Source organism: Panthera uncia (genome assembly GCF_023721935.1).
Source record: "Panthera uncia isolate 11264 chromosome D3 unlocalized genomic scaffold, Puncia_PCG_1.0 HiC_scaffold_8, whole genome shotgun sequence".
In the NCBI taxonomy this organism is placed as follows: domain Eukaryota; kingdom Metazoa; phylum Chordata; class Mammalia; order Carnivora; family Felidae; genus Panthera; species Panthera uncia.
In genome coordinates, this window is record NW_026057586.1 from 75,629,820 (window position 1) to 75,654,160 (window position 24,341).

The window sequence follows — 24,341 nt, forward strand, 5'->3', positions numbered from 1 at the left end:
AGTCTCTTTATGACTTTTAGGGAAGCAGAGACATGGGAGAAGTTTTTATTTACTTGAGTCTATTGGAAACTGGATCTAGTTTGTCTTCCTTTTGTATTTCTTCCACAACGTGTTGCTTGTAGGAGCTATACCTGACCACTTCCTACCCACTGGGGAGGAAATAGGGGACTTGCCCGAGGCTCTAGGGAATAGAGTCTGTTCTGATGGGGCTGAATTACTTACGTATATTTAGTAACTAGCTCTATTTGTCTATCCCCTAACTTGTTCTGTTGGCTCATTCCCATGACCTGATGATAATGGATATTGCTCTTCTTACCATTGGAACCTTTTTCTCCTGGAGTTGTTCACATCCTAAGAGTTGGTCATTGATATTCCTAAAAGCTCTGCTCTTGTGTCAGTTGTCACATTTTGCCACTTCTTTCTGTAGCCTGTCTGCTGTTAATCCACATCCTCTCTGTTTCTGTTATCACTTCCTTAGTATAGAATTTGTCATGTTGACTATTGTAGACTTGTCCTTAAGAGGTTTCTAGCATCGACCTCTTCCAACCATTGCTCCTGCAGCGATGGTATCGGTCTCTGGCACTATCACCCACCCAGTGCTCTAAAACTCTCTCTGATAATCCTTTCTGTCAATCCGATCCAGGGTTCCCCCGCTTCAAGGTCCAGCCAAGATTTCACTTTCACTTCGTTCCCAGCCTCATTACCCAGGTCTTTCTCTGGCTGGTGCTCTGTGGCTTTTCTAAAGCGGTACTCTTCCCCACTCCAGCCCGCCAAGATCCCTTTTAACCAACTCTTGACATTCAATCACCTCCATGACACTTTCCCACAGGAACACACAAAATTCACTGTATCCCCTTCTGCAGAACTTGCCAGCGCTCCATTTATATATCTCTGCTTTTCATACCCACACCTTGACCTCTAAATGACATAAATAGCCTCCTCTTCACATACTTTGCAGTTCTCTGCCTTTGTACCATGGGTAAGTGTGATCGCATTGGTACTTCAGATTTTAAGGAATTGGAAGATGGCTAATTTTCTGGTCGTCTTCCTTTTAGTTTTGAACGTGGCATCTAATAAATGAATTACCTTTTTTTTTTTTTTCTTAAGGTGTGGGACATCATGGTAGATAGAACAAAGTTGAAAATGTTTTTGATTTAATGTCGAATGCCCACTGTGTTCCAGGCACAGTCCTGCTTCATTATATCATTACACAATATTTATTTATGTGCCTTTGTCTTTTATGACACCACGTTGGCCATTATTCATCTTCTGCTTCTGCCACACACAATTCACCAGTGTGTGTAACTCACAGTGATGATTAAAAGTCATAGGAGTTTCATGAGCTATATCTAGTTCAGATTTTTGTTGTCGTACTTGTTTTTTAATGTGCCAATTCTTCATGACTAAATCAGGTACTCTAGGTTTCCTAAAGCGGCACTTGCATGAAATAGCCCATTAGGCTTAAGAAATTACCACACATCTAGGGTTCTTGTTAATCATTCATTCCTTTAACCGAACAGATATTGAACATTGAATAAGGACAGCCAGGTGTTGGGTGTGTAATCGTGAGCACGACATTGTCTTCCCCCTCATGGAGCTCGTGTTCCAGTGGGGAAAGCAGGCACTAAACACTATACCAAAATTAGATAATCCCTTATATTTGTAATATTGTTGCTTGCATGGTATCCTGGAAAATTAAAGGTGGGAATGGGGTAAATGGAGCTCGGTGGACTATGTTAGAAATAAGTAGGTCTAACAGGACAAATACATTTGGTTCTCTTTTCCTTGTTATTTGCCTTTTGTTTTGTTTTGTTTTTAATTTGAAGGCATTTCAATTTTTTTCCCCCAAAAGCTTCTAATGAATGTCAGGATTAAAGAAAAGAGAGAGAATTTATAGGAGAGAGATTAACTAAAGCTCCTAAAATAGCTCTTTGTTTCTTAAAACCTTGTTCTGCCATCTATCTTATAATTGGGGGTGGGGGTGGGGGAACACTCCAGAACTTGCTTGCATAGCCCTTGCCACTACAGGGAAAGTGCCCTGATGAGACCTCATGCACAGGCTGATTTATTTTTTAAAATATATAGGAAAAGTTTTTTTTTTTTCCTTAATGGCTTTTGCCAATGAACAGTTGATCTTAATATATGACTTCTGATTTGTCATTATTGAATGTGGTGGGTATGGGGGGGTGAGATGATGATTTCATAATACAGTATCAGAAAATATTACTATAGGCACTCATTAACATATTTTTCAGACAGAAAAATCTCCACTTTTAAAGCCTCTTCATTTAACTCAAATATCAAATAACTTCTTTGTAGCCTGTATTATGCTAGGTGCTCTCTTTCCAAGATTCATTTTCTAGTTATGTAATTATATACCTGTTCAGCACCTACTGTGTGCCTGGCACTATACTATGTTCTCAGATGTAATATGTACCTCCATCAACATAGACTCAAATCCAGTGACCTATTAATACCTTTTTTAAAGAAAAAAAATTACATTTTATGGAAATCAAAAAAGGAACATTTCCAGGGGTGCCTGGGTGGCTCAGTCGGTTAAGCATCTGACTTCGGGTCAGGTCATGATCTCACAGCTCATGGGTTCGAGCTTCATGTCGGGCTCTGTGCTGACAGCTTGGAGCCTAGAGCCTGCTTCGGATTCTGTGTCTCCCTCTCTGCCCCTTCCCTACTCATGCTCTCTCTCTCTCTCTCTCTTTGAAAAATAAATAAACATTTAAAAAAATTTTTTTTAAAAAGGGAAAATTTCCTATAAGGTACACGAAAGGAGGATTAGGCACCCACGACAGATGTGGTCACATACTTTGTTGTCTTTAGATTTGACCAAGTTTTACATAATCCTTTCAAAATGTGGCATCCAGACTTTGAGCTACTTTACTCTTTCTGGTGCGCCTGTTAAGACATGTATTGAACCTTCTCATTCTTTGTCTCTTGATCTCTCGAGTCTTGTCTCTTTGTTGGCACTTCTCCACTTGCAGATCTTGTTATTACGCAGGTTCTGCCTCAGTGGATGTGGGGGCAGAACCAGAGAATCTGTAGTTCTAACCAAGTCCCAGGTGATGCTGATGTTGCCAGTCTGCAGATCACACTTTGAAAAGCGTGGGTCTATGTGATTTCTTCAGGTCTCTTAGGCTGTGTCTAATCGTCTATTTAATGCATTCAGTGAGTTTTAACTTTGAATTCAATAACTTTTCATTTTTTAAGTTTCTATTTGGTTCCTTTTAATGTATGTGGTCCTTTTTTGAGAGTATCCTATTCTTTTATTGGAGTTTCTACTCATCTACCTTGGTAATTAATTTATTTTATGGCCCATTTCAGATTGTGTTTTATCTGCAGTTTTTGGAAGGCTGATTTTCTCATTTCTTATGTGAGGATGCTCTTTTGTGGTGGTTTGTGTGGTTTCTTTTTCCTCAATATACGTAGTTGTTGGTTTTTACTTTTTTATCGTAAACTCATTTCTAGCAGGGACTGTGTGTGTGTGTGTGTGTGTGTGTGTGTGTGTGTGTGTGTGTATGCGTGCGCGCACGCGCGCGCCCTGGATTGTGAGTGTCCCCACAAGTTGTTCTCCTGTTGTGTCTACCATTGCCCTCAGGGCTCAGTGATCCTGGGCCAGTATTGGTGTTAATCTCTTGTTTTGTAGTTCCCAAACTATACAGGATACTATAAATACAGACATCCTACCTGGGATTACAGTTTTAATAGCCAGTTTATTTCTTTCCCCCTAAAGGATCTTGGTCAAGGGGAAACATCCTTGTCACTTTCTGGTGGATAGATAATTTCCAATTTGCTCATTTCTTTTTGGCTTGAGGCTCTGGCTCTTTTCTTGCCTAAGTGTGGCCCTTATAAGCCCTCCTTTTCATTCAGACTTTCCTGTTGTACTCAACTGACTACCTGTCTAGAGCTTTATATCCCTAGCTTTTAATCTGTCTTGTGACTATCTCACCTGTTACCATCTGGTATATTTCATGTTGACTTCTCCTTCCTTTTATTGAAGATTGTCCCTTTTTCTAATCTCGACCATATGGGCTAGCTTTGAGCATGATGGAGTTTTTAAGAGAAATCTTACTTTATGGTACAGAATTTCTAAATCATAATTATTTCACAGAGGGTGGCTCCTACCCCTATATTAATCATACTCCTCATTCAGAAATGGAATTCTATTTTAGTCTCCCAAAGATAAATTAGTATATCGTGGAAAGGGAATTAAACTTCTGTTAGGAATGAAATGATATGATAAACACAAACATCCACATGAGTGTGTGTGTCATTTGCCCAGGGAAGAAGAATTTGCAACACAGATTGTGCTGTATCTCGCTAGCCTTCAATAACCGCAGGATCTGTCATGAACGTGTATCTCGTGTGTGCAATAACGACAATAGCAGGTGATCTTTACGGAGTGTTTACTGAATGCAAAGAAATACACCAAACACTTTATACAGAGTTTTTTCATTTAAACCTCCCAACAGCCCTTTGAGCAAGTTGTCTCTATGTTGAAAATGAGGCTCAGAGAGGTTAAGTGACTTTCCCAAAGTCACAGAGCCGACAAGTGGTGGAGCTGAGATTTGAACCCACTCAGATTAAAAAAAAATTTTTTTTAACATTTATTTTTGAGAGAGTGAGACAGAGCACGAGTGGGAAAGGGGCAGAGAGAGAGGGGGGACACAGAATCTGAAGCAGGCTCCAGGCTCTGAGCCGTCAGCACAGAGCCCGACGTGGGGTTCGAACTCATGGACCGCAAGATCATGACCTGAGCTGAAGTTGGCTGCCCAACCAACCGAGCCACCCCGGCGGAACCCACTCAGATTTTAAAGTAAGGTTCCATTAATGACAATGCTTCCATATTCGTATCATCTGCGAATCTCCATATATTTCCTCAGTCTTTATCTGAAGTTTTTTGGCATGGAAAACTTCTCTTTCTCCTTATGAAATGTAATTTCCATTCTTTTTCTTTTTGCTTAAAAAAAATATGAGGTAATTGAAATCAGGTTGGATTTGAGGCTATATTGTTGGAAGTACACATGGGATGTGGGCTGAAGCATTCAGTGTAATTTTTCTTTCCATCAGCTAATTTTTAAAGTATTAAGCAAGTAGATTCTGATGCTAACAGGGAAGATTTAAATTCTCTTGAGAGCTTGGAGGTGTTAAATAATTTTCTGGTAGTGCCTTCTATGTTTTCAGTCTCCAGCCTCATCTCGGGTGTACCTGAAGCTCAGCGAATGCCCCTGGGCACTTTCCAGGAGCAGCCAGACCTCCTGGTGGAGGCTTCCTTTCCTGACCCCCTCCCCCCAAGCCCTCACCACTCCCATCTGCTCCCCGGCATTGCTTCCGATATTGTTGTCATTGGGGTACTTTGGAAACAGATTCTCTTGGGTCTGTAAGCTGAAAACAAGACTGCTGCTCCTGTCTGGTGCACAGCTTAGTTCAGAAAACGAGGGGTTAAAAAGGAAGCCTGGACTGTGACAACTGTCCTAGGGGGCGCTGTAGCAAGCTCCGGCAGTGACTCATGCGGCTCTGTCACTTGGATCAGCATTGGCCCCTGCCACGCAGGCGGCCAGGTGGGGTTACAGCCAGAGCACGCACAGAGTGGGGAGCATGAAGCCTGCACTGCGGGGGCTGTGATGCCCGGCTTGCCAACTCAACCGGCCGGTTCGCCACTGACGCCTCAGCCTGCAGCCATGGTAACGCTTCTGGCCCGCTCCACCCCCCGGAGCCCACAATGGGCAGCTTCCTGGTGACTGATGGGCGAGTGTCCCCCGTCCCTGACCGAGAGAGCTTAGTAGGTCTGCAGGAAGTGGAGAAGATGTAAGATGCCCCTAGCTGGGAGTCATGCCTTAACGAGGTAGGACGCCGATGCCCATCGGTGCATTTACACCATCAGCGCGCAGGGGTGCTGTAAATCATCGGGAAGAACTTTATTTGGCTGGTGTTTCATTATGCTGATTAAACTGCGGTGGATTCGGGCAGCATGATTGAGGTGGGGAGGAGGGATAATGAACTAAAAAAAAAAAAAAGTGGTTGATAAGAGCTCCGAGCATACTCCTCTGGATATGAATGAGCTAGACTGCAGTGCTTCCCTAACATGAGTTACACACCTCCCAGATCCCCTCCCCTGCTCCTTCCTCTCATCCCGGTTAGCCCACGAAATGTATACATGCCATCTTATTTCAGTGGGTAACACTAAATATTAATGACTTAGAGCTGTCCAGGAGAGCAAACAAATAGGTGTAGGTCAGCTGGCATGCTGGCACCCGCCAGCCTGACGCTCTGTCGAAGCGTTCTGGAAATCTCACGAACGAGCAGCTTGCTCACATGAGTTCCCCAAGTGCTTTTGTTCCAGCAAGTGACCTGTTTGAGTTTCTCCTTCAGTTTTACCCCGGCGGGGAAGGCAGCCTAACTGCCGGTTGGTGGCCATGTTGGCAGAGAAGGGGTTAATCTCTTGTTGCTGTAAGAGCCAAGGCTGGGTCTGCCTGTGTGAGCTAGATTGAAAGCAGGCGCTGCAGTGCCATCGGGAGCCGCTGAAGGAGTAAGACGATTTTCTCCGCAACAGTGTCGAATCCGTCTGAATTTTCCTCTCCCCCTCTTCTTGTTTTCCTTTAACCAGCTCCTCCCCCCTTCGTTCCCACCCTCAAGTCTGATGATGACACCTCCAATTTTGATGAACCAGAGAAGAATTCGTGGGTTTCATCCTCTCCGCGCCAGCTGAACCTCTCCGGTTTCTCGGGCGAAGAACTGCCGTTTGTGGGGTTTTCGTATAGCAAGGCACTGGGAATTCTTGGTAGATCTGAGTAAGTGAAAATTTGACTTTCTGAGGACCTGCACTGATGCAAAGGTGGTGGGGGGGAGGTGGCGGGGTGGGGGGAGTGCAGTGAAGGGAAGCTGTTAATCAGCCTGCATTGGGGGAGCAGTTTACCTGTCTGGGCTTTGGTGGGGCAGAATGTTCATATTCTCATTTTGCTGTGTTTCAGGTCCCTCTTCCTCTCCCTAGCATCATAATTGTCAATTGGGTACTTTGGGTTAGTTTTTCAGTGTTTGGTCTTCTTTAGAGGAGAGGAAATAGTGGGGGATTACCTAGCAGTGCAAATGCTTGGTGGAAGGAGAAACGTGCAGGGTTCAAGTGAGCTGTCCGTCTATTTATCCTTCTGTTCATCCGTCTCCCTCTCAGGTGGGTGGGTGGAGGTTGCTATCTTGGCTGTATTGAGCGAGATCTCATAAGCTAAAGGTTTATGATGGCTTAGCTGAGCTGCAAGTGGCTGTACCCAAGCTCTAACAGATAGATGGTGCTCGGCTCCGCTCGAAGTCTGCTGCAAGATCAGGGATCTGGCAGCTGAGCCTTTTTGAGCTGGCGGAGCGCTGGTTACCAGAGAGAGCCCCGTTACCGTGAGCCACCGGGAGGGAGTATGATGTCGCCGAGTCATTGATTCACAGAAATTGGGCTTCTTAGGGGAAAAAACCAAACAAACCAAGAGACTAGAAAATGGAAGTATAAACATCACTGTAAACCTCTTGACATGATAGGTCTCTTCTCCGTTCTTGAAAAAGCTCGTGAAAAATGCATTAACGCTGCACTCAGGACCGTAGGGTCCTGGCTCCCAGCCTCCTGGAATTTCTCTCAAATTCAGTAGCTTCTGTGGATGTCGGAGCTCAGTGTCTTGCCTCGTTCTGTGATCCGATGACATTCTGCATTCAGAGGCACGAGTTCCTCAGGAAGGTTTTGGACTAGCTGTGCTATTCCCCCGATGCCCTGGCTTTCTCACTTGGAGGCTCTTGGGGTAATGTTAGGTAATTAGTTGCTGCCCACTTAGGAGACGAGCAGAATTTGATTTTCTCCTTGGCAGCATCCATTCCTGATTTGTTGTGCTTGTAGTTAAGATATCGATTTGAAAGCATGCGTTGGTTCTTGGATGGTGTCTCCCCATGGGTGCTATTTTGACACTAACGTTCCTCAAAAGATCTCAGACCATTGTGGAGAATTGGGCACTCGATATGAAATAGGGTTGTGGGTTGTGATTCAATTGGAGAGAGATTTTTATGTTGAAAGATGCCGCCATGGTCCTACTTTCCTCCTTCCCCGGGGGGCCGGCTAAATATCTGGGGTTAGATTTTGGTGGCGTTGGCCGTGCCTTTCCGACTAATTTGCTCTGCAGCCCCAAAACAATCTGGATGGTAGGAGGAGAGGCAGAGAGCTCACTAGCTGTTGAATGTGCCATCAGATGGATTTGAAATAGCCCAGCAGGGCATCTGAAGAGCAGGGCAGAGGTGGAGGCCTGATGGTAAAGAACGTGTGGCTGGGGGGCAGCTTAACGTCGACGCACGCGGCACGCTGAAGGTCACAGATCGGGCTGGAGGGAGATGTGGGGAGAGTTCTAGTTCTGGTTAGCAGTGGGCTGGCTGGCTCATGGTGAAAGCTTGCTTGGGGTACTAGTGATCTGAAAAATTAGGGAGGACTTGAGGGAATTCGATTTTGGGGGCAAAAGGGCAGAATGATGTGGGAGATCTTAGGCATTGCAATTAATCTGAAACGGTGTGTGATTAATGGCATATGGTTCTGGAAGCCTGAATTTGCATCTGCTTCTCATGGAGAGCTCAGTTAAGGGAGCTCTCTGACAGGGACATCTCAGTCTCCAGGCCCAGGCACTCGATAAATATTTGTTGGTTTAATTTGCTCATGATTCCCCCCCCCCCCCCCGATCCCCCCACCCCCCCGATCACGTTTCTACTGCTCATTGTATTTGAAGATCGGCTATTTCACCTTTGATAGTTCACGGTACATCTCTAGAGCATAAGACGAGCTTCTGTTCATGCCCCAACAGAATGCTTAATAAGATTCTCCTAAAAAAGAAAAAAAGAAAAAAAGAAAAAAAAAAAGTGCCTGCACATGAATTCGTGTATGTCTCATCTGGAAGATGGGGTTGGAGTATTCCTGTCTTCGGGGAACTTTAATGTCTTTTCCATGGCAGTTTGGGGTTGGAATCAGAAAGATTTTCTTTCATCTCGTGTCTTTTAGTGTGATCTCGCTGTTGGATTGGGCTCTTCTTGCCGCGGGCAGCCCTATGGGTGAAACCCATAGCATCATTTTAGGAGTTCGCTCCACCTGTTGGGTGTAGGTGACCCTGGACAGATCACATTATCATTATGTGGAAATTCCATAAAAGAGGCAGTGATGAAATTAATTAGAAGCTCCTACAGTGCTGGGGACATATATACAAATACACTGAGAGGTGGGAGGAGGCATTTTCTGGGGGTCCCACCACTGCCACCAGGGACCTGCTATTTCTTCCCGAGTTCCTCCTTCTCCCCACCCCTGTTTTCAGCGTCACAGGTTTTTATTTACACACAGGGATTACCTGTGCCGCTACTCACTCTTCACACCACCGGGGAAATAGCAGATGCTGCTGTGTGGAGGCTGGGTAAATTGACCCCAGATCTGTTACTGGTGAATTGCATGAAATGTTCAGAGGAGGAGCTGAATGAATGAGGAGTTTTCATGGAGACTCTGGTGGTGAGAGTGGTTTTAATTGCTGTGATCGTTGGTCGCTTTTTAGGATCCTTTTCTGGGACCACAGACAGTTTTCAAGCCAGGCATTGAGTGCATCATTATTTTAGACTTAGCAAGAATCTTGATCTCAGCGTTCTGTGTCTGAGGGATCGTGGGCGTTCCTTGCAGCTTGAGTGGAGGGAGCAGGAGAGGTTCCACAGGATTAGTTTTGGTTGTCTCTGGGGTGGGATTCTGGCGAAACTGGTGCTGGAGAGTGAGGGAGTGTCTGTCCTCGTGCCTCTTTTTCTTTTTAACTGACGATAACCCAAGTCACATCCCCAAGCTCTGAATGCTTAGATGTTTCTCTGAGCCTCTGTTTGCTTGAATTTTACAATATGTTAAAGATATATATTAAAGGTTTAAAAATAAAATGCATCCCAGTTCTCCCTCCCTCCCTTGTCAGCATGGGGTATATGTCTTTAGATCCCTTCTTCCTCCTAGATCTGAAATACTGCCTCATTTGCTGAAACAGTGCATTTCTTCAAACCTTCAGTATAAACTCTAGAAGGAAAAAGCCAGTTGGTTTTATATTTTGTGCTAGTTGTACACATGCTGGTTTGATGCTTTTGGAGAACTTTGAAATCTTAGAGGAGCAAAGAGATGTCAGGGAGGCTGAAATCTGTGGGATGCCAGTGCCTGAATAGGCTGTTTTTAGGAAGGGGCTCTCGCTTCCTTTTGGCTCTGGGCTCTTTACTTTCCTTCTGGGTGATCTGAAGTTTCATTTTGGTGCCAGCCATCTAAACGCTTAGAGGAACGAGAAATGGCTTCCCACCATTACCTTCCCAGATTTTCAGAGAACCAGGTTTTGGTGCCTCTTCCTTGCTCCATCGGGACCTCTTTGCATGTCTGTTTCCTCTACAGCAAAGGTGGAGTAATAATGTTCCCTTTGTCTTAGGGCTTTCGGAAGGATTATGTGAAACACAGAAGCACTTGATCTAGTACTTGGAACATGAAAAAGTCTCAGTAAACATTTACTATTATTTTTGTTATTACTAATTTGTTAGTCTGTAGATGCATAGTGTCCTATTTATACTGAGAGGATATGGAAGGAACTCAGCAATATTAAGTAGTCTGGTCATGCCAGAGCAGAAACCCAGCTTCCCAGGCCCTGGAAGTTTAATGCTAGAGAAGCTTAAACATCCTAACCAACCACAGGTTAATATGCATTTGCCAGATACCTGTAGGTAAGAGGTAGTCGTGGGGATGGAGTGGACTGGGGGACAGAATTAGGAGGCCCAGTCCCAGAACGGGTTCCTTTCTATCAAGTTGAACAAGTCAAGGCACATATGTGTGAACTAGTCCAGGGGACACAGAGCAAACACCTTTCCTGCAGAATATCATGGTACAGATGGGATACCTGACTGCTTTAGGAGTCAAGAGAGGAGGGCAGCCTCCATTGTGGGAGACGCTTAATGGGTAATGCCAGTTCATAGTTCTTGCCAAGTTACGGTAATGATCTTCATTGGAATGTCTGTCCGTTTCCCCAGGTTGACTGTGATCTCAAGAGCAGGACTGGGTCTGATTGATCCCAGTTCTCCTGGAGCACAGGACATGGTAGATCCTCAGTAAATGCCTGTGTTGGAAACTGAGCGTGTGAGCCCACTAATGGGATGTAAAATATCTGACTTTTTAAACCAGTGGATTTGGGTGAGGGGAGAGAAATGTAGAGAACATTTCAAGTGGGTCAAGTGGTAACAAAGCTTGTCCTTATAGGGCACCAACTCTGTTACAGGCTCTATTTTAAGCATTTTACACAGATTGACTCATTTAAACTGCACGATGGCCTACAAGGAAGGATCTGTCATCATTCCCATTTTACATGTAAGGAAACTGAGGCACGGAGAGATTAAGCGATTTACCCCAAGGTCAGGCAGCTCTGAGTTGCTCAGGTGGAAGTTGAACCCAGATAATGTGGCAGCTCCAGAGTCTCTTAGCCACTGTGCTGTGCTGCCAAGTATCAATGCTGCCCAAAGGAGAAATTAGGAGATTTGTGTGGGGTCCCCAGGTTTACGTGCTTGTTGGAAGTGGAGGCCCAGTGTGGGGAATGATATGGGCAATGGGGTTGGAGTCAGGGCAGAATGAGAGCTGGCAAGCAGACTAATTGCTGGATTTTGTTTTCAATCTCTGCAAATTTTTTGAGTAGGTAGACTACGTAGCTCTTGGATTTTTTTTTTTTTTTAATTTCTTCTTCCTCTCATTTCAAGACTCTTCCCTGGTGTGTGTGTGTGTGTGTGTGTCTGTGTGTGTGTGTTTGTGTGTACATAAATGCACGCAGATATACTCTCTCCCTGAAAGTTCTTCTTTGCTTGAGTGTAAGCAATTCACAGGGAATTGCATTGACCTTGCTCTCCACCATGTCTTCAGGCCGATCATATACAAGATGCTCAATAAGCATTTGGTGAATCGGTCCAAATCATTTTTGTGGCTGCAGCTTTCAATTTATTGGTGACTCTGTGATCCATGTCTATGCAAATCTATGTTTTGTACTTTCAGCCACCTTCTGTCATTTATCTTGGCGATGGCTTATTCCAGGGGAAGATGGCCTGAATGCTCCAAACAGTCCTACTTCCTTTTTACTGAAATACTTAGGATGGTGGGGAGTCTTCCCTTAAAAACTATCTTCCTTTCCACATCCGGCCCGGGGCTGTTTGTTATTGTGTGTGCTACCTCCAGATCCCTTGCAAAGAGCCTCGTCTGTGTTTTGATTAAAAAAAAAAAAAAAATAGCGACAATAACAGAATGCGCTCTGGTACACAAAGGTGTGCATCCTCTGTGCTTCCCCAGTTTCAAAAACCGTAACTAGCTCCTGCCCGTGGTTCCTGCCCTCAAGTGCCCTGTGGTGTTTCTATTCTACTGTCATCCAGACCGGATACCTGATGTTCACCTCTGTTTGTTGAGTTGGGTTCTGTCCTCTCACTCACTCCATTTCTTCTTTCCTTTAGTCAAGCACATCTTGTTCTACTTGCCTTATTCTGTTCTCTATTTAGACTGTGCGTGCTTGCCTCGCGGGCCTGGCAGGACCATTCTGCCGCCTTCTTGTTTGTCTTAAAGATACCTTTAGGAAATGTAATCCAAACGAGCCTAGCCCAATCCTGAAGATTAGACTCCAAAAGATCTGTCAAGTGCGTTTTTTGCTGGCCTACACATGCTAATTTGCATGGTTGCCTCGGATCCCTTAAGAAGACAGTAATTGACTAAATGGTGCTGTGTGTTCCCAAGCTCTGCGCCAGTTTGGCACTTCTTCCGTCGCCTAAGTGAATTTCTCTCCGGTCTCTCTGTTTTCCTTGTCTTTTGTCTCCTGACCTCTGTCACCTTCCTTTCTCTGACCAGCTTCCTGGAAGAATAGCCTGCACTCTGTGCCTCTTTTCCAGTCTCTACAACCTTACGGAATTACTACCTGAGAAGCCATGGATTGCACTCAACCACCAAAGCCAGTGATCCCCACCGTGCCACACGATATCGTCAGTTACCGCACGTGTCTTGAAACTTTCTGCCGGCTTCACTTCTGCCTCGTGGAAACTCGGGTTTCCCTCCTACCTCTCTGACTGCCAATCTCACTGCTTCTTGGCTGTCATCGTCTGTTCCAGGTCCTTGAAATGTTGCACTGTCTCAAGTTCCATCCTCAGTTAACCTTTTTAGCCCGTTCTTGCTGATCTCATTCGGTTCCTTGACTTACACTCTTCTTTCCCCGTGGCCTTCCTCCCAGAATGTCCTGTGTTCATTATTGCCAGGACGTTCTACCAGTTTCTCAACATCCCTGTACTCTGTTCCCTCCCAACACAGACAGACTTGTGTGGTCACTCAGTAAGCCAGTAGGTGCCAGTTTTGGTTTTCTCATTTCATTTGAGAAACTACCACTTTTTCTAGCCTTGTAGACAAGAGATCTGTTCCATCTCCCCCACCAGCCCATCATTTGCCAAGTCCTCTAAGTTACACCTCTAGGATGATACTTGGATCTGTGCCCGTCTTTCTGTCCTTACCGTCACCCCTCATGGAATTTTGCTTGGACTATTGCAGTAGTCTCCTAACCGATTCCTCTGCCTCCAGTTTTCCCAGATCTGATCCATTCTTCACAGAGGATGGAATTCTTCCAAAGCACAAGTTGGATGATGTCATTCTCCTGCTCAGACCTTCAGTGGCATCACAGTGTGCACAGAATTAATGGCCACTCCAGAACTTGGTATTCAAGCCTGGTATGCCAAGACCCCCAGCCTTCCTTTTTCATTCGTACCTCCTTCTTGTCCCCTGTGCCTGGTCACATTGCTCAGTGCTCATTGAGGACAGGGACCATGTCTTCCACCTTTTGCCTGAAAAAGTGCCTTGCCCTTGGAAGGTCTTCAAAGAACATTTTTCAAATTGAATTACACTAAAGTAGCCAGGGATTATGCCAATTCCTTCTGCACAGTTTATACAAGTGCTAATGGATGCTGTCCTCTATGGAGCACTTCTTGTGTGCCCGGAGCTATGCTGAATGCATTTACATGCATTAGCTCACAAAGTCTTCACAGTCTTGCCATGACTCTGTGAGGTAGCAGGTGTGATCCCCATTTTACAGATGAGGACACTGAGGCTCAGCCGGGGTAAGGTCTTTTCCTGAGGTCTTGCAGGTAGTAACACATCTAAGACGTAGACCCATAGCTGGCTGCCTCCAGAACCACTGCGCTCTTCTGCCTCTAACACTCATGATTTCCCTGGATTATGCGGGACCTGCAGGCTAGCCTAATAATAACGGTGAGAAAGTGGATCTGACTGAAAATTCACTGCGCCACACACTATTCCAAGTGCTTGACAAACATTCTCGTTTAATCTCAGCCACCCAATCTTTTACAGATACAGATACTGCTCATGGAGCTTGGGTCACTTACTAAAGTTCACACCTTGCGTGTGGCAGAGAATGGCCAACTTTTCCCACGTTTAACTTTAGAGTTGACATAAATATTCTTTATTTCGGGGGACAGACTGTGGTACACTCATTAGAAGTCCGGGCTTTGGAATCAGGTAGATGTGGGTTCTAGCCTCTGCCGCTCACCACCTGTGTGAATGAGGCCATTTAAATTCTCCCAGCATCAGTCCCCTTAGGTATATAAAGTGGGAGTTGTTACAGCGCCCACCTGCTAGGAACACACAAAGCATGTAGCGTTAGCACCTGGAGTGGAGCGAGTGTCCATTTTGTAGTCTTGTTATTTTGGGGATGAGGATGGGCCTAGGAATACTTTCAATTCTCCTTTCTTCCCTGCTTGAGTTTATAAAGACATCTTGCTGGTTTCTGCCCATTGAGAGAATCAGGCTCCACGTGGGGTGCCTGACAGATGTCCTAATATCTCCATCCAATTTTTTTTACTCTGAATGGAGTCCATGATGTGTTGGCTAAACCGGTTCCTTCCCTAAAACGTGCTCAAGGCTTCTGGTCGGATCCGGTTTCCAGTGGAGTCTGGAACTTGGTGCTGTGCCCAACCTGGGTGTCATGCACTCCCCGCCCCCTCCAGTGTTTGAGTGTCCCCTGGAGGGGACAGTGTGTGTGTCATCGTGACACTGCTGTCCTAGAACCAGCGTGTCTGGGCATCTCCCGAGCGAGGGCCAGAAAGCTTTATCGTGCCAACGTTAATTCGGTGGACTTGTTTGGATTCCCTTGGCCACTGTAACCTTTAAACTGAGGCTGCCTGGTGCACAGGAATATTTGGCATACCCTTCATTCACGCATTGGTTCCCTCCACAAATATGTTCTAGGGCTTATGGCGTAACTGACAGACAAGGTCCTTGCTCTCAAGAAGCTAGCATTCTGTTGGGGGAGACAGAGGATAAATAAGTTCATAAAAGATTTTCAGATGATGGTGAGGGCTGTGAAGAAATTAGAACCCGGGATAGGGGTTCTATGACCATGCTGGTGCCTGAGGCCGGGACTAGCCTGTGGGCATCCAGTGAGCACAGAGCCCAGTGGGGTAGTTGGAGCTTCGGGATGCATGGGGAGTGGGGTCAGAGTTGAGGCAAGACAGGTCTTCAGGTTTGGGTTTGGAGTAGGGACATGGTAGATGTGGTTCTCATTGACTGCTGTGTGGTGGATGGAAGGGCAACAAGAATTGGACTCGAGGAGGTTGGTTAGGTCACTGCAGCCATCCAGGGAGGAGGTGGAAGTCTGTCAGTGACGGTGACCCACAGAGCTAGCACTGGCTTAGAGGTGGAGACTGTATTGGAAATCACGAGTCTACACTTTCATTAATAATGTGATTTTTAATAAATGATTCTTTTTTTATGTTTTTTTTTTTTTATTTTTTTGAGAGAGAGAGGGACAGAGTGCCAGTGGGGGAGGGGCAGAGAGAGAGGGAGACACAGAATCCGAAGCGGGTTCTGGGCTCTGAGCCGTCAGCACAAAGCCCGACGTGGGGCTCAAAGCCACAAACGTGAGATCGTGACCTGAGCTGAAGTCGGACGCTTAACCGACTGAGCCACCCAGGCGCCCCGTAAATGATTCTTGAGTTACCTATCAATCATTCTAAAGCAAATGCTCTAATCCAACTGGAGACCACTGCTCTGGTGTGTGTGTGTGTGTGTGTGTGTGTGTGTGTGTGTGTGTGTGTGTATGCATATGTGATGTGTGTGGGTTGGTGGGAGCGCCCCAAAGCCAGCTAGACTCTGAAACTTTAGTAGAACAATATTTTTAATATTTCCAAGTGTTCATGACGGACACTGCTTGTGTATTTTGAAATGGGCTTATAAAGTTAGTTCATAAATTTCAGAATGCTCAATCTTAAAAGCCAATATATTTTTGGAACAGAATGCTGATGAGTGTTTTATTTTTTGCACCATATTACATCTTGCAGTTGCATGTATTTTTAGTGCTGTTGGCCACAATTAAGGTAGGGCCCTCAGCTGAGCTAATTTTGAATCCCCTCGGTTTAGACTCAAGTATCCATTCTTGGTTATCTCAAGAATATCTGTGATTTGTGATCTATGCTCTCAGTGATCTGGTGGCATCTTCTATGGTCTTAGGATCCTATTCTTAAGCGAATAAATGGATGGCTTGATGCTTATGCATGACCTTAATTATTACAGCAGTGATGAGAGAGTACTCAATACATATACTTTCTTTAGGATGGAAGTACAGATTGTATTTTCTTTTGATATGAAGCATTCCCTTGGTAGCGTATTAAGGCATTTTTTTTGAGTTCTGTGGATTATTATAGACATCGGGAAAACTTCTTTTTATCATTGGTACTTAAATGTTCAAGTTACACGGAAAGCAATTTTTAGGTCACATCTAACACATTTTAAGAAAATATTCTTTTTGCTGCAGCGGAAACGACCAAGCCCGACCTTCCCTCTGTGTGTCATACACCATTACCTCTGCTAATACTCTTTGTGCCTCTATAATTATAAAGCAGATGTGTATATCAGGACGAGATGTTGATTTCAGAGTAAATTTTTCTAGAAAATAGAAGCTGGAAAAAAGAGGAAAACCCAAACTTGGCTTCATGTTTGAAGAGACAGCACTGCTGCGTGTGGGTGGGTGGCTGCGTGCACCCGCTGCTCAGAAGTGCCTTTTCTCTCCATGGGTATAACTGGCTGTGTATCCGAGATGTGGCCAGGAGGAGTAGGCAAGCAATGTGTGGGCAGGCTGCATGTTCTTTTATTAGCATCCTCATTGTACTGCATCTCATCGAGCCCGGAGCATGAACCAGCCCGGGCCTCTAACGTCTGTACTGTCTCCTATGTAATTACCCCCCTGAGCTGCCAAACAAGGGAGGAAGAGTTGCTTTTGTGTGTGCGTTGAGCTGTTTTGGGGGGTGGCTGTGGTCTAACCTGAATGGATGTTCTTGGGCACCCGGACTGTCCTGGGCTCAGCCTTGGATTTGCCTTCCCAGGATTGCACACAGCCAGTCACGGATAGATGTTACCTTCCCTGAGTGATCCATTTCCCTTTCTTCTGTGAGCTCTCAGGGTCTATGCAGCTGTTTTCTCAGGTTGCTTTTCTTGGGTTTGTCCGGGGCTGTCCAGCCGAGTAGTAGCGGAGTTGGGATTTGAACCCATGGCTGTTGGGTTCCAGAGCCCAACTTTGAACCAAAACCCAGCTCTCCTGCACCACACCTGTGCCCACATCATCCTGATGGGCTAGGAGCACATAGAGGCCATAGGGTCAGCTATTCCTTTGCCTCATTGCCATGGGATGACAATGCCCACCTCTTTGGATTGTTGAGTGAGTTCAGTGAGGTAATCTGTAAAGTATCTAGTGTCTGATGCATAGTTAAGTGCTCAATAAATGAGCACTATTAGTGATGACAAATAGTGACATTAATTCTCTCTCCTGCAGTGTTAGTTGTTTGAGGGCAGGACTTCTGACTTTCTTAACTAGGTGTCTACGTGAAAAATAAATAGAATACAAATATGTTGAGCCATACTTGTCTCTAGTATATTTCTTTTACAGAAGTAATTCATGGAAATGGTATATTGCAGTTGACTTATTAAAAATGGGGGTAGGAATAGTCTTAAATCAGTTTCTGAAATCTGTACATTGTTTTGAAATTGATAGCCCACCATGATTAACTTCAAAACTGTGTTCCCACTCAAAGAGTGACCAAAAGGCACCAATACGAAATGGCCTGGCCAAAAATGCCACCTGGAGCCAGTTGTTGGGGACAGTCATACTATGAGTCTTAAAAACCTAGACCCTAAATCACAGGTCCATTCTTATTAATTAGCATCATGATTCTCAATCCTCTCTGTACATTAGAATCACAGGAGAGCTTTTGACAAAAGTGCTGCCCAGGCCCTACTTCCAGTTAGTCTCTGGCTTAATTGGTCTGGTTGGGCCCTGGACATCAGGGGTTTTTTTTGTTTTTGTTTTTGTTTTTTAAAGACTATTTTTTTAAGAGCAAGTTTAGGTTCACAACAATGTTAGCAAGAGGTACAGAGATTTCCCATTTACCCCCTGCCCCCAAATATGCACAGTGTCCCTCATCATCAACATCCCACACCAAGAGGGGTGCTCTTTTTACAGTTGATGAATCTACACTGACATGTCACCATCACCCAAAGTCCATGGTTTACCTTAGGGTTCACCCTTAGTGGTGTGCATTTTGTGGGCTTGGACAAATGTGTAACGACACGTATCCACCATTATAGTAGTATCACATGGAGTATTTCTACTACCCTACGTCGCTACTTTATTTTTTAAGTTTTTTATTTATTTATGTTTATTTCAGGGAGAGAGACAGAATGTGAGCGGGGGAGGGGCAGAGAGAGAGGGAGGCACAGACTCAGAAGCAGGCTCCAGGCTCTGAGCTGTCAGCACATAGCCCGACAGGGGGCTCGAACTTGTGAACCGCGAGATCATGACCTGAGCCAAAGTCGGACGCTTAACTGACTGATCCACCCAGGCATCCCGACATCGGTACTTTATAAAAGCTTTCCACATGATTCTAATGTGCAGACTGGTTGAAGACCAGGGAAGTTCCAGAAAGCTGTGTTGACCTTTCTGCCCTCCATCCCCAGCCTTGTCCTCCAATCACATTCCTGCTGTGGGATTATTGGTACAAGTTGGGTTCAGAATCGGCATTCTTACCGTAGCTTTTTTTAGGTGTGATTTTTATTTATTCTTAAAAAAAAAAAAAAAAAAAAAAAAAAAAGATTTTCTTTAGCACTTTGCTTCTGAAGAGCTCTTAATTGCTGTACTTAGAACTTCTAAACAGTGAACATTTGTCAAGCATCAAAACAGCTATCAAAATAGAAGGAGGGAGTTGGGCCTCAGGGACAAGGAGGGCGTCTCGCTGTCTCCTGTGAGTGCAGGTGGGTGGGGGGCGCACGTCCCCTGGATTCTTGGCCCCATTAATGAGTGACCTAGAAACACTTTTTTTTGGAGCGGGGGGTGGTGAATAAGCAATCGGCTTTTGTCCCCACAGCAGCGCACTTTAAACATTGAACACAGCTGGATCCTGTCCTCCATGTGTCATCGAAGTTTTGGGGCCACTTCCCACCCCAAGATCCCGCACCCCCTGTCTTGGTTCTTCTAAAAGGGGCTGGTTCTGTGCTCAGGTGCAGATAGTTGTGACCTCATCTGTCATCCCTGCCCCAGGTCAGTGTGTAACTGAGTGACATGTGAGTACCTCCTGAATACTAAAGGACCAAGGACCCTGTCTATGGACCATCCCTCCCTCAGGTGGTTTGGGTCTTCTCTAGCCTACCCACCAGAGTGATGTCAGGAATAAAGGAAGTAGCAAAGACAACCCAAGGCCACACCAAGCAACCCATTTCATCTCAGATTGAAAAGAAAAACTGTGTGTGTGTGTGTGTGTATGTGTGTGTGTGTGTGTTTTGGCTAGATTTTAGGTGGAAAATAGGCTAGTGAGAGCTGCAGAACTTGATTAAAATTTTTAGCCAAAAGTAATATCTGAAAAAGGATTTATTTCTGGGGGTGCCTGGGTGGCTCCATTGGTTAAGTGTCCAACTCTTGGTTTCGGCTCAGGTCATGTTCAAGCCCCGTGTTGAGCACTGTGCTGACAGCATGGAGCCTACTTGGAATTCTCTCAGTCTGTCTCTCCCCCTCCCCCTATTGCGCTCTCTCTCTCAAACTTAAAAAAAATAAAATAAAACAAAAAAAAGATTTATTTCTGGGGCACCTGGGTGGCTTAGTCAGTCAAGCGTCCAACTTTGGCCCAGGTCATGATCTTGCGGTTTGTGAGTTTGAGACCTGCCTCGGGCTCTGTGCTGACAGCCCAGAGCCTGGAGCCTGCTTTGGATTCTGTGTCTCCCTCTCTCTCTCCCCTCACCAGCTTGCGCGTGCGCTCGCTCTCTCTCTCTCTCTGTCTGTCTCTCTCTCAACAATAAATATTAAAACAAAAAGGAAGATTTATTTTGGGATTTCATTCCCTCTTGCCCATTTTTGTGAGTAATCAATATTTGTTTTAATGTGAGTAATAGCACAGAGCACTTTCAGCCCCCTGAGTTTTACTATTTCAAGCAACTGTTTTAGACCTGGGAGGCATGTGCTATTTACACTATTGCATGGGTAGTGATGATAAAAATGGTAATGATAATAGTAATGGTTGACATTTACCGAACCCTTGTAATGTGCCAGACACTGTGCCATGAGATAAGCTCATTTAATCTCACACGAACTCTTTAAAGTAGGTTGAGAGTTATCCCCATTATACAGATGAGGAGACTGAGGCTCAGTGAGTGGCAGAGTCAGATTTTGAATAGAGCAGCATGACTCTGGGTGTCAATTCACTTTGCTGCCCTACAGTGCACATGTAGGGAGCTGTCCCTGGGGTCCAGTGAGCCAGCGCTGTCATGTCAGCCCTTGCCACTGGGCCAGGGTGAAAGGTCTGAGTTGCCGCAGGAAATGGACATGATATTGATTGGGAAGTAGTTTGGGCATCAGAAAGCAGAACTTTCACCTGCTGGTAAGAAGTGAATGCTCACTGACCCACCGCTCCTGCGGGTCTGTTACCAAAGCGACAAAGATGGGTGTGTGGGGCAGCGGTGGGCTCTGCGCACGTCTGTCTGAGCACAAGAGCCTTTCTGTTCCCTGGGCCCTGCCCTTCACCGGTCCTGGTGTTCTTGTCCAGGGTGCCGACCACTGTGGGCAGCCGCCCTGGGTGATGGGTATCCTCTCCGCCCATGACTAACGGCTTCTAGGGATGTGGCAGTGTGTGTGAGGTACATGTCCACATGTGGGTGAGTGCCTCCTTTTTGTGGAGAGGGCCTCCTTCTACCCCTCTCTCGGGAGGTCATGCTGCCCTGCTTTGTGATCTCACCCTGAGAATTCTGTCGGATGCATCAGTCAACCTCCACACTCACTCCAGCTCTCTGTGAAGACCAACAGGAGCCATTTATTAATTGGCAGCCTCCCCATGTATAGAATGAGGATAATAAATCGTATCTGCCTCATAGAACTATAGAGAAGAAAGAGTCAAGACATATCTAGCATTAGACCCAGAGCCATGTGGGTAGTCCGTGCTCAGGAAGTGTTCCGGTTTCCTGTTGCTGCTGTAAGAAGTCGCCACAAATAAGTGGCGTAAAATAGCACAAATTTATCACCTTACACTTCTGGAGACCAGGAATCCAAGATGGGTTTTGCTGGGCTGAGATCAGGGTGCAGACAAGGCTATACTCTTCAGAGCCTCTCGGAGAGAATCTGTTTCCTTGCCTTTCCTGGCTTCTAGAGGCCGCCCAGTTTCTTTGGCTCGAGGCCCCTTCCTCCACCTTCAAAGCTAGCAGTGTAGCATCTTCAATCTCTCTGACTGCGACCCTACTTCTGTTGTCACATCCCCTTCCTCCTCTGCTTTGGTTTTCAAAGGACCCTTGTGATAATGTTGCATCTGCCCAGTAAATCCAAGATAATCTCCTCCATCTCAGAATCCTTAACTTAATCCCATTGCAAAGTCCCTTTCTGCCACGTCTGGTAACAGATCCACAAGTTCCTGGGATCGGGACGTGGGCGTGGTGGGGGCGGGCCCACCGTAATATGCATTAGCTGCTTTTACAAAATGAAACAGAACCAAACTGGCTAGCTTGGGGATACAAGAGCCAGTAATTTGATCAGCACAGTTACTAATGACGTTTGTTAGGCACATGCTGTGTTAGCTCACTCTTGCCTCAGGGCCTTTGCATCCGTTTTCCCCCTTCCTGGAGCTTGCTTCTTTCCAGAGAATTGGTGGCTGGCACCTCCTTACCCATCAGGCCCCAGCTCAGATGTCACCACTCAGAGAGGCCCTCCCTGGTCACCTTTGCTTAGACCAGGCCCGCTGACCCCATTTCCTCTCTCGTACCATATCACCCGTCTCCTTCTTTGACATCATCTGTAACCTTTGTGTGTGTGTGTCTGTCTGCCCTCTGTGAATGTCAGCTCCAGGAGGGCAGGGGCCTTGTGCATCTTGTTCACAGCTGTTCCAGGACCTGGAACAGTTTGTGGAACAGAGCAGGTGCAGAGTGCCTATCTGTTCATAGATGGCAACCAAGGCTCAGAGAGGCTGAATCATTGCCTCAGGTCAGCGGCGACTGAGTTTACACCCAGGTCTGTCTGCCTCCAGAGTTTTTGCTTCTGTCCAGCTCTGTGCCTCGTGGCCTTGATGTCATCAGAAGCTTCTCAAGCCAGCTCTGTTGACGGCCACAGAACTCCGGCAGGTCTGTCCTCTCTGCCGCAGTTTCTGAAAGCGGCTTTTTCAGAACCATCTGCTGGCCACCTTAACGCTGGTTTTCGTATCTAGGTCTGTTGTGTCAAGTCTGGACTCCCCTGCCAAGACTAGCTCCATGGAAAAGAAACTTCTCATCAAAAGCAAAGAGCTGCAAGACTCCCAGGACAAGTGCCACAAGGTATTTATTTCCGCAGCCGGCCTCCCTCCTTGCTCCAGGATCCTCCCGTCAATCTATGCCAAGGGATCCGCCCGGGGCCGCTGCTGGCGCTGAGCCACCTGATCCATACCCAGCGGGCGAGGCGCTCCCTCCCTCGCTGAAGTCTCGCCTCCAGCAGCTCAGAGGGAGATGAATTCAGGCCTTGACGTTGCCGTAAATCCTTTAAATCTTAACCAGAGGAGGCCCTGGATTTAAAACGGCCCGTTCCTCAGCATGACCCAGCCAGATGTCTGCTTCTTCCGGCAGGTGGCGTGGGTCCTCACCTGTGGCCGAGATGCATCCCATCCGCTTTGAGTGATGCGAAGTCTCTCTTCTTAGTCCTTTAAAACTCCTGCTTATGTAACTGCGGCCACTGTGTTGACTATGCTCAACGTCTCTTAACGCTCACTGTTCCTGCCTAGGGGCAGCTCTCTGGAAGCTCATAAAACCCACTGCTTGCCTGGGACTCCTAAGAGTGCAGACGAATACATATCTCCTTGCCCTGTCCTGGATTTGTCCTCTAGATCTTTGCAAGGAGATGGGGGGGATCAAGATGGATTTGGGATAAAATTAAAGTGACGTGTGCAGAAAGCCAAACTAAACCCAAAAAGCATACAGGTGAAAAATGATGATTGTGGCTTCCCTGCTCACTGGGCTAGAGAAGTGACCAAGTGTGAACCGAGTCTTGGATGAGAGGAGTGACTTAGCATTGGTGACTGTCCTTACGAAGAACTGTGCACTCCCGGGCGAAGAAGCGATGGTATCTCCTTCCCAACCTTTGGCGAATTAACGCCAGCCCAGACCACCAGGTGGTTTCGGCGGCTGCTTGAGATTTGATTGCTCCTGACGAACCTCCACGGGCCCTTTTAACCTGTCGATGTGTCTGTTTCAGATGGAGCAGGAAATGACCCGGTTACATCGGAGAGTGTCAGAGGTGGAGGCTGTGCTTAGTCAGAAGGAGGTGGAGCTGAAGGCCTCTGAGACTCAGAGATCCCTCCTGGAGCAGGACCTTGCTACCTACATCACAGAATGCAGTGTGAGCCTTCCCCAAAGTCCCCTTCCCTCGGAGGTGGCACTTCCTGTCGTGTGTGTCTCATCCTGTTTCATGACGGCTTCATGAGGCACATCACAGCCAATGGCAGACAGTAGAGAGAGAGGGAGTATTCAAAGGCAAGGTGTGTGATTGGCAGTGAGCCAGGCGGGAGGTCCCCGAACAGCGAGACTGGGCTCCAGGAGTCCAGGTAGGCTGCGGAGCCTGGATACTGTCATAGTTGTCACCGCAGTGAGCTACAGAGGGTCCTAACACCTCCCATCCCAACCTCTCTGGTCTATATCCTGTCCAACACGATCAGCCTCAGGAACCCAACTCTTAAATAAACAAATCCGCCCAAGATCAGTTTTCCATCGCCTAGAACCAGTGTAGCAACAAGAAGACTCAGCCTGTAAAAACCCAGACCCTCTG

The 24,341-nt window shown here is 46.2% G+C and overlaps 1 protein-coding gene across 5 annotated transcripts in view; it reads left to right on the forward strand.

Moving 5' to 3' along the window:
• Positions 1-24,341, forward strand: part of CIT (citron rho-interacting serine/threonine kinase) — a 159,550-nt gene that overhangs the window by 53,663 nt on the left and 81,546 nt on the right. For all 5 annotated transcript variants that reach the window (XM_049619259.1, XM_049619261.1, XM_049619262.1 and 2 more), the window contains exons 9-11: positions 6,620-6,803; positions 22,756-22,861; positions 23,772-23,915. In XM_049619259.1, the coding sequence (XP_049475216.1) occupies positions 6,620-6,803; positions 22,756-22,861; positions 23,772-23,915 (434 nt within the window). The remainder of the gene's footprint in view (positions 1-6,619; positions 6,804-22,755; positions 22,862-23,771; positions 23,916-24,341) is intronic.